The sequence below is a fragment of the Lacerta agilis genome, chromosome 9 (assembly GCF_009819535.1).
Source record: "Lacerta agilis isolate rLacAgi1 chromosome 9, rLacAgi1.pri, whole genome shotgun sequence".
In the NCBI taxonomy this organism is placed as follows: domain Eukaryota; kingdom Metazoa; phylum Chordata; class Lepidosauria; order Squamata; family Lacertidae; genus Lacerta; species Lacerta agilis.
Genome location: NC_046320.1, coordinates 10,041,522 through 10,054,841, shown reverse-complemented (window position 1 = coordinate 10,054,841; position 13,320 = coordinate 10,041,522). Strand labels below are relative to the sequence as shown.

General features: G+C 46.9%; 1 protein-coding gene across 1 annotated transcript; it reads left to right on the top strand.

Annotated features, from left to right (window-relative positions):
- Positions 1-327: 327 nt before the first annotated feature.
- Positions 328-11,451, top strand: LOC117053399 (zona pellucida sperm-binding protein 3-like). The gene is made up of 9 exons (XM_033161093.1): positions 328-812; positions 2,272-2,390; positions 3,679-3,782; positions 7,701-7,878; positions 8,634-8,751; positions 8,839-8,930; positions 10,090-10,238; positions 10,352-10,477; positions 11,278-11,451. Exons 1-9 carry the CDS (start codon positions 429-431, stop codon positions 11,391-11,393), a joined length of 1,386 nt encoding a protein of 461 aa, XP_033016984.1. The 5' UTR covers positions 328-428; the 3' UTR covers positions 11,394-11,451.
- Positions 11,452-13,320: the final 1,869 nt, after the last annotated feature.

The window sequence follows — 13,320 nt, the reverse complement described above, 5'->3', positions numbered from 1 at the left end:
TTCAAAAACAGTTTCAGAAAGGTTTCAGTTTCAGAACCCTATTAAATGTGTTGTGCTATTAGTTTCTTATTGTTCTCATTTTTACTCTGCATTCTATGTTTTTTATATTCTATTTTTATGTTGTGAACTGCCCTGAGATCTGCAAATGAAGGGTGCTATGTAAATTTAATAAACAATGATAATAAATTCGGGGACTAGTTGACCTCCATTTGCTTTCTGCTACAGCTTTCCCCAACAAGCACTGACTTGCACCTGAGACTAATTTTAGTTCCTTCCTTCCTTCTTTACCTCCAGAGTTTGCATTTAGCAAAAGGGTGTGTTTGGGTTCCTCGTTACCTGAGTCAGGTGAGAGTGGACTTTGGGGATGGGATTATAAAGGTTTGCAGAGAACAGTCGTCGTTTGTTGCTGGATTTCTTGAAGAAGCGAAATGGGGTTTGGGGCAAACTTGGCTGTTGTCTTGCTCTGCTGGGGGGTTGCTTCTTATGACCCCTGGCAGTTTGCTCTGAGGAACTCAGTTTGGAGAACTGCCTGGACTGTGTCCCCTGCCCTCTCCTGGCCCGAGTCCTCTCCTTGGGCTTGGGTTGATGCTTCCCAGGTGAGGGCAATGTCCTATTTGGCCCCTGTGGCTGTGCAGTGTGGAGAAGCCCAAGTGGTAGTAACAGTGAACAGGGACCTGTTCGGGACTGGAAGGCTTATTCAGGCAACGGACCTCAGCCTGGGCTCCTCAGACTGCCCCTACACCTCCTATGATGCTGCCAAGGATGTAGTGATCTTTGATGTTGGGCTCCATCAGTGTGGCAGTATCCTGCAGGTAACTCTGTATTATTTACCTATGTTGACCTATCCTATGCATGCTTCTGCATTTGTTTCCAGGCTAGTTAAATGGCTTTGCCTGGGGTCTAGTTAAGAGGCCTAATCCTTACCCATCAGGTTATTGTGAAACTGGCTACCATGGGTTCTTTGAAACTGCAATAGGTTCTGTGAAATGCTGAGATCCTGAACAGTTTAAACCCGGGGGTAGGAACGCAGTGCCCTCTCAGATGTCTTCACATGTGAAATGAATCGAATTACTCCTCCATCCCTTGTTGCAGCTCCTCTGCATCACCTGAGGGCTAGTCCTGAGGTTTGCCATTTTTTTTTAATCTTTGGATTCAGCCAACAGCTATTTCACTTAGTGCAGTTGCTTGTTAGCTGGCTTTGGCATGCAGATTTGAAAGGGAGAATATAACCTGCACAAGGTTTTCTAGCTACTGAAATCTAGATAAAGGTAAAGGACCCCTGACCGTTAAGTCCAGTCGCGGACAACTCTGGGGTTGTGGCGCTCATCTCGCTTTACTGGCCGAGGGAGCCAGCGTACAGCTTCCGGGTCATGTGGCCAGCATGACTAAGCCGCTTCTGGCAAACCAGAGCAACGCACGGAAACGCCATTTACCTTCCCACCGGATTGGTACCTATTTATCTACTTGCACTTTGATGTGCTTTCAAACTGCTAGGTGGGCAGGAGCAGGGACCGAGCAATGGGAGCTCGCCCCATCATGGGGATTTGAACTGCCGACCTTCTGATCGACAAGCCCTAGGCTCTGTGGTTTAGATTACAGTGCCACCCGCATCCCTGAAATCTAGATAAAGGGACTCTATTAGGATACTTGGATTGAGCTTTGTGGGTCCTTATCTGTCTGAAGCATTCTGGCCTGACATCCTTCCCAACAGACTCCAAGCACATCCTTGGTCCAGGTGTTTGTAAACAGTAGCTGAAACAATCTCAAAAGTCCTCTTGCACAAAAATTCGCTCCTGCTTTTAATATTTTACGCTGCAACTTCATTTTTAAAAAATCAAATTGATTTACAACAGTTGGATAGATACGAAGTCACTAATCGCCAGCTGACTTTTACAGAACATGCTTAATTTTTCTGCATGAGCTTGGAAGGTTTTCAGCAAATGTTTTATGTTTTCCAACTAGGACATCTTCTGAATTGCTATTAGCAGAGCATTTCACAGGACTGGACCAATGACACAAAACACCTGTGTTCTCCCAAGTGTTCATTTTTCAGCAAGCCAGTTTTTTTTTCCTAGGGAGGGGGAACGCTTTTCATTTGTTGCTATTGTTGGACATTTGGTAGTCAGACTTTCTCTAATCCACCGCAAAGCATCCCTAGACGATCTTCCTGAAGCTCCTGAACTACTACTGCACACCTGTGGTCTTAAATTATCCTTCCCCTAAAAAAAACACAATGAGGTTCAATGGGTCATCTTCCATCCCTTTCTCCAGATGACTCCAGAATCCCTGGTCTACAGCATAAGCTTATACTATAAGCCTACTCCCAGCGCCAATGCAGTTGTCATGCGAACCAGCCCAGCCGAAGTCCCTATTGAGTGTCACTATCCAAGGTGAGTTGGGGAAATGGTGGCAATGACAGGCACATAGGAGCCGTTCACATGCGCAGCAGGGCAGTGGCTCCCAAATACTTTTGGGCTATCCCCCCCCCTCTTGGTTCCATAAACTCATTCCTAGTGCCCCTACCATATCGTATGAAAAGCACTGTTCAGAATACTGGTTTGCATGACCCACTAAGGAAGATTAAAAAAAGGTAAAGGACCCCTGACGGTTAAGTCCAGTCGCGAACGACTCTGGGGTTGCGGCGCTCATCTCGCTTTACTGGCCAAGGGAGCTGACATTTGTCCGCAGACAGTTTTTCCAGGTCATGTGGCCAGCATGACAAAGCCGCTTCTGGCAAACCGGAGCAGCGCATGGAAACCCCGTTTACCTTCCCACCGGAGCGGTACCTACGGTATTCATCTACTTGCACTTTGACGTGCTTTCGAACTGCTAGGTTGGCAGGAGCAGGGACCGAGCAACGGGAGCTCACCCCGTCGCGGGGATTTGAACCGCCGACCTTCCGATTGGCAAGCCCTAGGCTTAGTGGTTTAGACCACAGTGCCACCCGGGTCCCTGGTCTAAGGAAGATAGTAATGCAATAATTGTTACGGTTCTGAATTTTTATTGCTTGTTTCTTCAAAATCCAATTAAAACTATTTCATTAATTCAACAAAAACGATCAACTTGATCCAGTGAGGCCAGCTGTACAAGGTTTAGTTATTTGCCCCTGCAGTGCCCCCCCCCAGGGGTTGCAGGTGGTGCCCATTTTGGGAACCACATCTGTGGGGGCCTTTCACCAGTTCAAGAAGGATACTGACAAGCTGGAACGTGTCCAGAGGAGGGCAACCAAAATGGTCAAAGGCCTGGAAACGATGCCTTATGAGGAACGGCTTAGGGAGCTGGGTATGTTTAGCCTGGAGAAGAGAAGGTTAAGGGGTGATATGATAGCCATGTTCAAATATATAAAAGGATGTCACATAGAGGAGGGTGAAAGGTTGTTTTCTGCTGCTCCAGAGAAGCGGACACGGGGCAATGGATTCAAACTGCAAGAAAGAAGATTCCACCTAAACATTAGGAAGAACTTCCTGACAGTAAGAGCTGTCCGACAGTAGAATTTGCTGCCAGGGAGTGTGGTGGAGTCTCCTCCTTTGGAGGTCTTTAAGCAGAGGCTTGACAGCCATCTGTCAGGCATGCTATGATGGTGTTTCCTGCTTGGCAGGGAGTTGGACTGGATGGCCCTTCGGGTCTCTTCCAACTCTAGGTTTCTACGATTCTATGATTATTTATTTCTCTTTCCAGGAGAAGCAACGTGAGCAGCGAAGCCATCAAGCCAACTTGGGTTCCCTTCAGCTCGACCATTTCCGCAGAGCACAGGCTGAGCTTCTCCTTGCGCTTAATGAACGGTACCTGGAAATTAAGAAGCAGGCCGTTAGCTCAATGCAGGGCGGCAGCGCCTGGCAGGGCCCACTGCTGAGGCAAGGGAGTTTGAGGGCAGGAGGCACTTTCACCCTTTTCCAAGCAAGCACTACACAGCTGGATCTAGCCACCCTAAATGTATCCGCAGCAGCCCTGGCCGAGCATCACTCTGGGTAGTGAAATAAGAGTTAAAATGGGTCCTTCTCCGGGAGGGAGCCTGGACCTCCGGCAGAGCACAATTGGAAGCCCTTACAGTGGTACCTCAGGTTACATACGCCGCTAACCCAGAAATAACGCTTCAGGTTAAGAACTTTGCTTCAGGATAAGAACAGAAATTGTGCTCTGGCGGCACAGTGGCAGCGGGAGGCCCCATTAGCTAAAGTGGTGCTTCAGGTTAAGAACAGTTTCAGGTTAAGAACGGACTTCCGGAACGAATTAAGTTCTTAACCCGAGGTACGACTGTACTGGCTAGTAAAATGACAGAGACCAGACCAGAATTCTAGTGAAAAGTAAGGCTGGTAGTTACTGTATATACTTGAGTATAAGCCTAGTTTTTCAGCACATTTTTTGTGCTGAAAAAGCTGCCCTCGGTTTATACTTGAGTGAGGTAGGCGGTGGGGGCGGCGAGAAAGAAGCCCTTTCTCTTCGCTCGTGCCACCACCCACTCTCCCCAGTCAACCATTCCTTAAGAAGCGTACAAGAACAGCTGTTCTTTATTCTCCCCAGGCAGCTTGTTGCATTCCTGAACTGCTCGCATAAATGCAAACTTGGCAAAGGAGGAAGAGGAAGGAGCAGCTCGTTCCTCCTCCTCCTCCTCCACAGCGGCAAAGGTGAACCGGCTTATACTCGAGTCAATAAGCTTTCCCAGGTTTTTGTGGGAAAATTAGGTGCCTCGGTTTATATTCGGGTTGGCTTATATTCGGGTATATACGGTAAGCCTGATCTTTCTTAAAAGCTACAGGTAGGTAGCCGTGTTGGTCTGCCATAGTCGAAACAAAATAAAAAATTAAAAAAATCCTTCCAGTAGCACCTTAGAGACCAACTAAGTTTGTTTTTGGTATGAGCTTTCGTGTGCATGCACACTTCTTCAGATACACTTCAGATATCTGAAGAAGTGTGCATGCACACGAAAGCTCATACCAAGAACAAACTTAGCTGGTCTCTAAGGTGCTACTGGAAGGATTATTTTTATTTTGTTTTTTCTTAAAAGCTGTTGCAACAGGGTGCTCCCCACACACACACAGGAGGGAGGAGGGACCCAGAACCATGCGTGCAAGCCCTTATATAGACATTTTGAATTGCCCGCACCTGGAGTCCAAGACCACCCCTAGAAACATCATACATACATCACAGAAGGAGCAGTCTACAACAGAAATCTAAGTGTGTTGTCTTATCTCCTGTCTGGCAAGTTACCTGTTTGCATTATCTGGGTTTTGGCCCCCAGATAATGCAAACAGGTACTACTTAATTCCTGAATCTAGGTCACAGGCTCACACCCTGTTCATATCTTGAATGTGCCTTTAAGACAGCATTTGCGAGGACAGGATTTGCGAGGAAAGAGAAAATGGGGAGATTTCCCACTTTGACCTTTCAGAGAAATATTTGAGGTCAATTTGTTCAGGGCCTAATCTGTGAGGTTTCAGACATGTGTGTGTGTGTGTGTGTGTGTGATGGGTTCTACTTTTTCTGCTCCTGAGGGGTGTCTGGATCCAGTGGCGTAGCGTGTGTTGACAGCACCCGGGGCAAGGCAAGTAATTTGCACCCCCTAACCCGTGGATTTTAGCTGGGAGGGGGAGCGAAGGAGGCTCACCCCTTCTCCCCGGCTCCCTTTTAAAAAAAGCGGGGATAAGCCGATCTGAAGGGGCCCACGCACCCCTTCAGAGGGCTTATCCCCACTTGCTTTGAAGGGAGCTGGGGAGGAGGGGTGAGCTTTCACCCGTCCCCAGCTCCCTTCAAAGTAAGCGGGATGAGCACAGGGCGTGGGGTGGTGGAGAAAGCAGCAGCATCCCCGCTGCTTTCTCCACCACCCCGCGCCCAGCTGCCGATCCCAAAAGCCTGCTTTTGAGATCGGCGGGAGGGCGCAGGGTGGAGAAATCAGCGGGGATGCAGCTCTCTCCACCCTGCGCCCAGCTGCCGATCCCATTTTGGGATCGGCACACAGGGCGAGGGGTGGAGAAAGCTGCATCCCCGCTGATTTCTCTACCCTGTGCCCTGCTGCCGATCTCAAAAGCCTACCACACGCTTTGGGATAAATAACGTGCAGTGAGAGAGAGTGAGTGAGCCAGACAGGGGCAGAGAGCTGCGAGTGCGAGCGAGCGCCCCCTCAGATGTTGCGGCCGGTGCGGCCGGCCCCCCCTGCACCCCCACGCTACGCCACTGTCTGGATCTGGGGGTGTCTAATGTGGTTAATTGAACTTCAAGCCATTGGCCTCTGTGAAGTGTAACTTTATTTGGCAATCTTTTATTTTTTAAAATATCTTGTTCACTGCAGGCCTTCCTGTCTTTTAGACTCCCCCTCGAGACTTTGCTCCTGAATAGCCTTGTTTTTTGTTTTTTTGCTTCACCTTACATACTTGCCTCCTTTTCCTCTGTTCCTGGTTTTGATCAATGTAGCTCACATGCTACCTACCTTTGTTCCTTTTCCAATTTAAATAAAACTTAAATACAATTCAAATGCTGTTAATTGAGCAGTTTTTCATAGCTTTGGTCCTTGTAATGCTGTATCCCCCCCCCAAAAAAAACCATTGGAACTGTAGGTGACTCCTCATAGAGCTACAATTCCCTGCACCCTTAAACTACAGTTCCCAGGATTCAGTGGGCGCAGGCAAAGTGCTTTAAATGTAATAAAGGCCTGGGGCAAGAGTTTATCTTCTGATAAACAAGAGTTTAAATTTTAGGTGCGGATGTGATTGTAATCTTTTTAGAGCTTAGAGCCAAGTGTGGTGGACTTTTAATTTGGTGAACTGGGTTCGCGTCTCCGCTCCTCCACATGCAGCTGCTGGGTGACCTTGGGCTAGTCACACTTCTCTGATGTCTCTCAGCCCCACTCACCTCTCAGGGTGTTTGTTGTGGGGGAGGAAGGGAAAGGAGAATGTTAGCTGCTTTGAGACTCCTTCGGGTAGTGATAAAGCAGGATATCAAATCCAAACTCTTCTTAGAAATATTTATATTTTATACGTTGCATTATTAGGAATATAGAGAGAACCTGCTGGATCAGGCCAATGGCCCACCTAGTTCAGCATCCTGCTCTCACAGCGGCCAACTAGATGCTGGTGGGAAACTAGGGAGCCAAACATGAGCCCAAGAGCCCCCTCTCTCCCTCCAGCAACTGGCATCCAGAAGCATTGCTGCCTGACTGTGGAGGCAGATTGAAATATACTCGGAGTCAAGTGTGAATTTCATGCTCTTTATTCAGCTCATAGTAGTGAGGAATGCAGTTTCCCCAAAACGTTTGCTTTATATACACTATTTACACAATGGGCCCCACGTGATTGGCTAATTCCGGGATACTCCTGTATGCCAATCGGAGTGCGGATTCACTTCCACCTGGAGCTGGATTGGGTGGCTCCTGCGGACCAATCAGACTGCTGCAATCTCAATCCTATTGTTCTAGGACCAATCAGACCGCTGCATTTTGGATCCTATTCAACTCGGTACATAACACAGATCCTAGCCATCGCTGCTCGTAGCCATCAATAGGCCTCTCCTCCTCCATGAATTTGCCCAATCCTCTTTTAAAGACCTCCAAATTGGTGGCCATCACTGCCCTCATGTGGGTGGGAGTTCCGTAGTTTGCGCTGCAAGATGATGGTGCATCACTGGACGTGACAAGCCAGTGCTGAGGTCTGTGCTGGATAGCTTTCTTTCCCTCTAGGTAAGATTCTGTAAACTCTCTCGTCTTTCAGATGACTGGAGCGCCGAGAGAGGTTCCGGCGCGTACCAGCTGGGAGATGTGATGCACATCCAGGCTCAAGTGAACGCAGAGAACCACCTTCCTCTGAGGCTGTTTGTCAACCACTGTGTCGCCACGCTGAGCCCAAGCAGGGATGCCACTCCCCGATATCCCATCATTGACCACAACGGGTAGGAGCTCTCTAGGGTTGTCCCTGCCAGCGGCTGCAAGGGAGAAGGGACAGAGAGCAGAAAGGGGTAGCCATGTGGGCAGAGCCAGGCCTGCAGGCCGCCAGTTCCCCACCCCTGGACTAGGGCAGCCAGGAACCACGTGTTACAGGAAGTACTGCTGACAGCTAGGGATTGGCGGAGGGGTTGATTCTGTTTGCATTTAAATGCAGATCTGTCTAACTTGCTTCCCCCCCCCCCAAAAAAAACATGGCATCCTTTGAGAACTACACTATTCTCTGAATTTTACAATGCAATTATCCCTCTCCATGTGTAAGAAATGCATGTGAAGTGTGAACAAAAATACATATATTTGGAGGAATTAACATACATAATGGCAGGACAAATTGCTTTGCAAAAACATGTGAATGGAAAATGGATACAAAAGCTTATATTTAATGGGAGAAATTGACACTAAAATGCTTGCAATTTTTCATGAGCTGTGTGTGTGTGTGTGTATATATATATATACACACACACACACACACACACACACACACACACACACACACACACATACATATATACTGTGTGTGTATAAATATATATATATATATATATATAAGCTTGTAAACTGATGTGGAAATGTGAATGGAACTTAAGAGTGGAAGAAAAAAATGAGGAAGAAACTGAAATACTGATTTGCCCTTCTCCTCTAACAGACTTTCTTTCTTTCTTTCTTTCTTTTCCCTTCCCTTCCCTTCCCTTTCTTGTTTTAGCTGCCTTGTTGATGGGAGGTCAGATTCCAGCTCAGCCTTTGTGTCTCCAAGGCTCAAGGAGGATTTGCTCCGGTTCACAGTGGACGTTTTCAGATTTACAGGACATCCTCAAGAGCTGGTGAGACCCCTCGTCTTGCACAGTCTTCCTTGAACTGAAGCCTAGAATGTCTAATGGAGTTTTTTTTTATCTGCTTGGCTTCTCCAGATCTACATCACTTGCCACCTGAAAGTGACTGCAGCCAAGCAGGCCCCTGATCCTGAAAACAAAGCTTGCTCCTTCAACCAAGCTAATAACATGTGAGTGAGCTAGCATCCTGCTATAGGACTGAGGGGGTTGGTTTGGACAAAGAACTGCTGAGGTGGTCAAGTTAGCTTCTTAAGTAAGAGCTGTTTGACAGTGGAATGGACTCCCTCGGGACAAGTTGGTGAACTCTCCTTCGTTGGTGGCCATCCGTCAGGGATGTTGCAGCTGTGATTCGTGCAGGGGCTTGGACTAGATGAGCCTTGGAGGTCCCCTCCAATTCTACAGTTCTATTATTCTATGTTAATAGCCCTAGCCAGGCCTGCCAATGACCCTTCTACAGGACTACGGTATTTTTCGCTCCATAAGATGCACTTTTTTCCTCCTAAAAATTAAGGGGAAATAACTGTGCGTCTTAAGGAGCGAATGGTGGCCCCTGGAGATGAATTGCCCAGGGGCCAAAAGCAGATAGTGCTTTTTTATTTTACAAAGAGAAAAAGGGGTATTGAAAAGACCCCGCTCAGCAGCTGATCAGCAAGAGATCAGGAGAGAGATAAGAGTCCCAGCTCCCTTTCTGCCCCGCCCTCCATTGTTGAATGTGCTGCAGAGGGAGGTTGTTTGTTTCCCCAGCGACATGTGACTGGCTGATTAGATTATCCGTCTGGAAACTGTAGAAATGGCTCCCTTTCCTTCAGAAGCTGCAGAAATGTGAGTTAAACCCCATAGAAATGGGGCTTTTCCTCTTTGCTTTTTCCCCTTTGCAAAAGGAGCTTTGCTTTTCTCCCTTTGCAAAAAAGCTGCAAAACATTTAGATGATCCTAAAAAAAAACCAGGGCTTTTTGAGGAGGAAAACCAGAAAAATATTTTTTTTTTCCTGTTTCCTCCTCTAAAAACGAGGTGCGCCCTATGGAGCGAAAAATACAGAAATAGTTGGCTGTCATAGAAATAGTGGTTTCCAGAAGCTTCCCTCCAACCCACCCAACGGGGCTAGCAGCACACATCATTTTTTAAATTTCATTCCATTTGTTATATTTTCTATGCCGTTTTTCACTCCAGTCTCAAAGCAGCTTACATTACAGCACTCATAATCTCACTATCCAGAGATTGTGGTGTGGCGTCTAACAAAATTATGTCGAGTATTTGACCTTGTTGCCCGGGCAAACCAATTCTGCAGGTAACGTAGGCTTTTCTCTTCCTTTCCCCCCATCCCTCCAGGTGGATTCCACTTGAGGGTACCCAGGGCATCTGTACCTGCTGCGAGACTGGGAGCTGTGGTGTCGCTGGAGGGCAGCCAAGGAGGGTCAACCCTTGGGATAGGTGGGCAAGAGGAAGGAGATCTGGCAGAGATGTATCCACTAAGCATGGTGCGTTCCATCCATGTTGGCGGGGGAGCCAATCTGTTCTGTGCAGGGGTCGCCAAATGAAAGGGGTGAGGCTGACCTACCGATGAGTAAGTTTCACCTTGCTCAAAATGCAGGTCAACCGGTGAAGGAACTGGAGACTGATGTGACGATCGGCCCCATTTTCGTCCGTGATGCATACATGGGCTCAAGGAGTCTTTCAGCCCATCAAAGTGAAACAATGGAACCTGCAGCAGAACATGGTACCTCCTCCTCTTCCTTATTATTATTAGTAGTAAATATTTCAAGAATGCAGGTGAGGGCAGAGTGAGAATTTGATTCAGGAATCTTATAGCTACCAAATTAGAATAAAACTGGGGCAAATGATAGTTAGGTGTGATGAGTTAGGAATGGCTTGTTTTTGCACTGAAAGGTTAGTAATTGGATAGCTTGTCTGGAAACAAGTAAGGAATTGGGCCACAGCATGGGAATAAGCGACTCTCCAAACTGCGTTTTGGGGGGTGCATTCTAGGCAAAAGCACTCACTTGGGGGCTTAACCCTTCTTCCCCCCATCATCCCAACATTAAACCTGCTATGCTTAGAACTTCCAGGGACTTCCTTTGGGAAGAGTTTGCCGGAGGCTCGCAGGTATGTGTTTTATTTACAAATAATGCAAGTTGGATATAAGTACTGTAGAGAGAACCAATAGCCCACACCTTTCACATCAGATGTTTTAAAAGAGAGGGGGCAGCCAGGGCTGTAAGATGCTGACAGCAAGTCTAACACTGACCAAAAACACTATCTGAAGAAGTGTGCATGCACACGAAAGCTCATACCAAGGACAAACTTAGTTGGTCTCTAAGGTGCTACTGGAAGGATTATTTTTTATTTTTTTATTTTGTACCGACCAAAAATGTAAGTTAGATGGCAGCATGAAGCCCTACAGGTTTACTTGGAGGCAAGTTTCCTAAATCAATAGTAAAAGAGCTTGCAGCCTTATGACAGCTTTGGTGTTCAGTTGAGTTTGTTTTTCTCTCTCTCTCTCCCTAACCTCATTTGCAGGATTCTTCTCTGCGCCTGGGCTGCTGGCTGGACTCATCTTGACGTCTCTGGCTCTGCTTCTTGCTCTGATTACTCTTGGGGTCCCTCTGCTCAGAAAGCGTCCGGGGTCCCCTTAAAATGTAATGTAATACGTATCTCGATGTGCAAAAAAAAAAAACTAAATAAAGAGATATAAATTGCTTTCTTGCTTCCTTCCACCTTTAAATGAGAAAGAGGGTAATAAGGGCTGGTGACTGATCCTATGTATGGGGGGAAATTATATATGATACATATAAAGCAGGGGTCAGCAACTTTTTTCAGCCATGGGCCGGTCCACCATCCTTCAGACCATGTGGTGGGCCGGACTATATTTTGAAGGAAAAAAATGAATGAATTCCTATGCCCCACAAATAACCCAGAGATGCATCTTAAATAAAAGCACACATTCTACTCATGTAAAAACACCAGGCAGGCCCCACAAATAACCCAGAGATGCATTTTAAATAAAAGCACACATTCTATTCATGTAAAAACACAGATTCCTGGACCGTCCGCAGGCCGGATTGAGAAGGCGATTGGGCCGCATCTGGCCCACGGGCCTTAGGTTGCCTACCCCTGATATAATGCCTGAGCTGTGTCACTTTGCACTTTTTACAGCCCATTCACTCAGTTTGGGCAGGTCCTTTTGCAGCGTTTCAGAATTTCTTTTTGCTTTAATGACTCTGAAAACAGCTCGCTCTCAGCATGTTTTAAAGTGTACATCTCAGTACGGACCCTTGAGGGACTCCACTTTTTCTATCCCTCTACTGGAAGACCTGCCCATTTATTCCTACTTTCTGCTTCCTGTTTCTTAACCAGATCCTGATCCACAAGAGGACCTCTCCTCTTACTCCATGGCTGCTAAGCTTACTCTGGAGTCTATGGTGAGGTGCTTTTAGAAAGTCCAAGTCCACAGCGCCCACCAGATCACCTCTAGCTAGATGCTTGTCGACACTCACCAGTAACTCTAATAGGTTTGTAGGACAGGACTTTCCCTTGCAGAAGCCCTGCTTGTTCTGCTCCAGCAAGGCTTGTTCTTCTATATATGCTTGGTTATGTTACCTTTAACAATATTGTTCTACCAGTTTTCCTGGAACAGAAAGACAGAATAAGCTAACCTGACTGTAACTTCCAGTTCTCTTCCACCCCCACCCCCAACCCGGATCCTTTTTAAAAACTTGGGTGTTACATTGGTACAGTGGTACCTCGGGTTACAGACGCTTCAGGTTACAGACTCCGCTAACCCAGAAATAGTACCTCGGGTTAAGAACTTTGCTTCAGGATGAGAACAGAAATTGCACGGTAGCGGCAGTGGGAGGCCCCATTAGCTAAAGTGGTACTTCAGGTTAAGAACGGACCTCTAGAACGAATTAAGTTCTTAACCCGAGGTACCACTGTACTCTCCAGTCCTCGGGTATCATGGTTGAGCTTATACATAACCTCTTGACAAAGCAAAATAGAGTGCTCAATAACCAGGTCCTCTGGAGAAGCTCCAAACTAAAATGGCCATGCTAACTAGAGCAAGACTCTCATTCCCCAAGCACTCAGATGCCCAGGTTTTGCTGTTGATAAAAAAATTATTCTTGTTCTGGCTAGGAAGGCCATTGGGTCCTTATAGATGCAGCCTTCAATAAACAAGAAGAAACTGGTTACAGGTAGGTAGCCGTGTTGGTCTGCCGTAGTCAAAAAAATCAAAAAATCCTTCCAGTAGCACCTTGGAGACCAACTAAGTTTGTTCTTGGTATGAGCTTTAGTGTGCATGCATCTGAAGAAGTGTGCATGCACACGAAAGATCATACCAAGAACAAACTTAGTTGGTCTCTAAGGTGCTACTGGAAGGAATTTTATTATTTTTTATTAAGAAGAAACTGGAACATAGTTGCTGGCCTCTGGATAAAAGGAAGCTGAACAGAGGCAGTGTGTGTAGTGGTTAGAGGGTTGAACTAGGACCTGGAAGCGACCATGAAGCTCAGTGGGTGACCTTTGGGGCCAGCCACTGCCTCTCAGCCTAGCCTACCTCACAAG

Excerpts from the sequence above, each read along its gene's own strand:
- LOC117053399 (XM_033161093.1), top strand. The coding sequence starts at position 429 with ATGGGGTTTGGGGCAAACTTGGCTGTTGTCTTGCTCTGCTGGGGGGTT. Across the intron at positions 7,879-8,633 it reads CCCATCATTGACCACAACGG|CTGCCTTGTTGATGGGAGGT; the intron begins GTAGGAGCTCTC and ends TTCTTGTTTTAG. Across the intron at positions 10,239-10,351 it reads AGATGTATCCACTAAGCATG|GTCAACCGGTGAAGGAACTG; the intron begins GTGCGTTCCATC and ends CTCAAAATGCAG.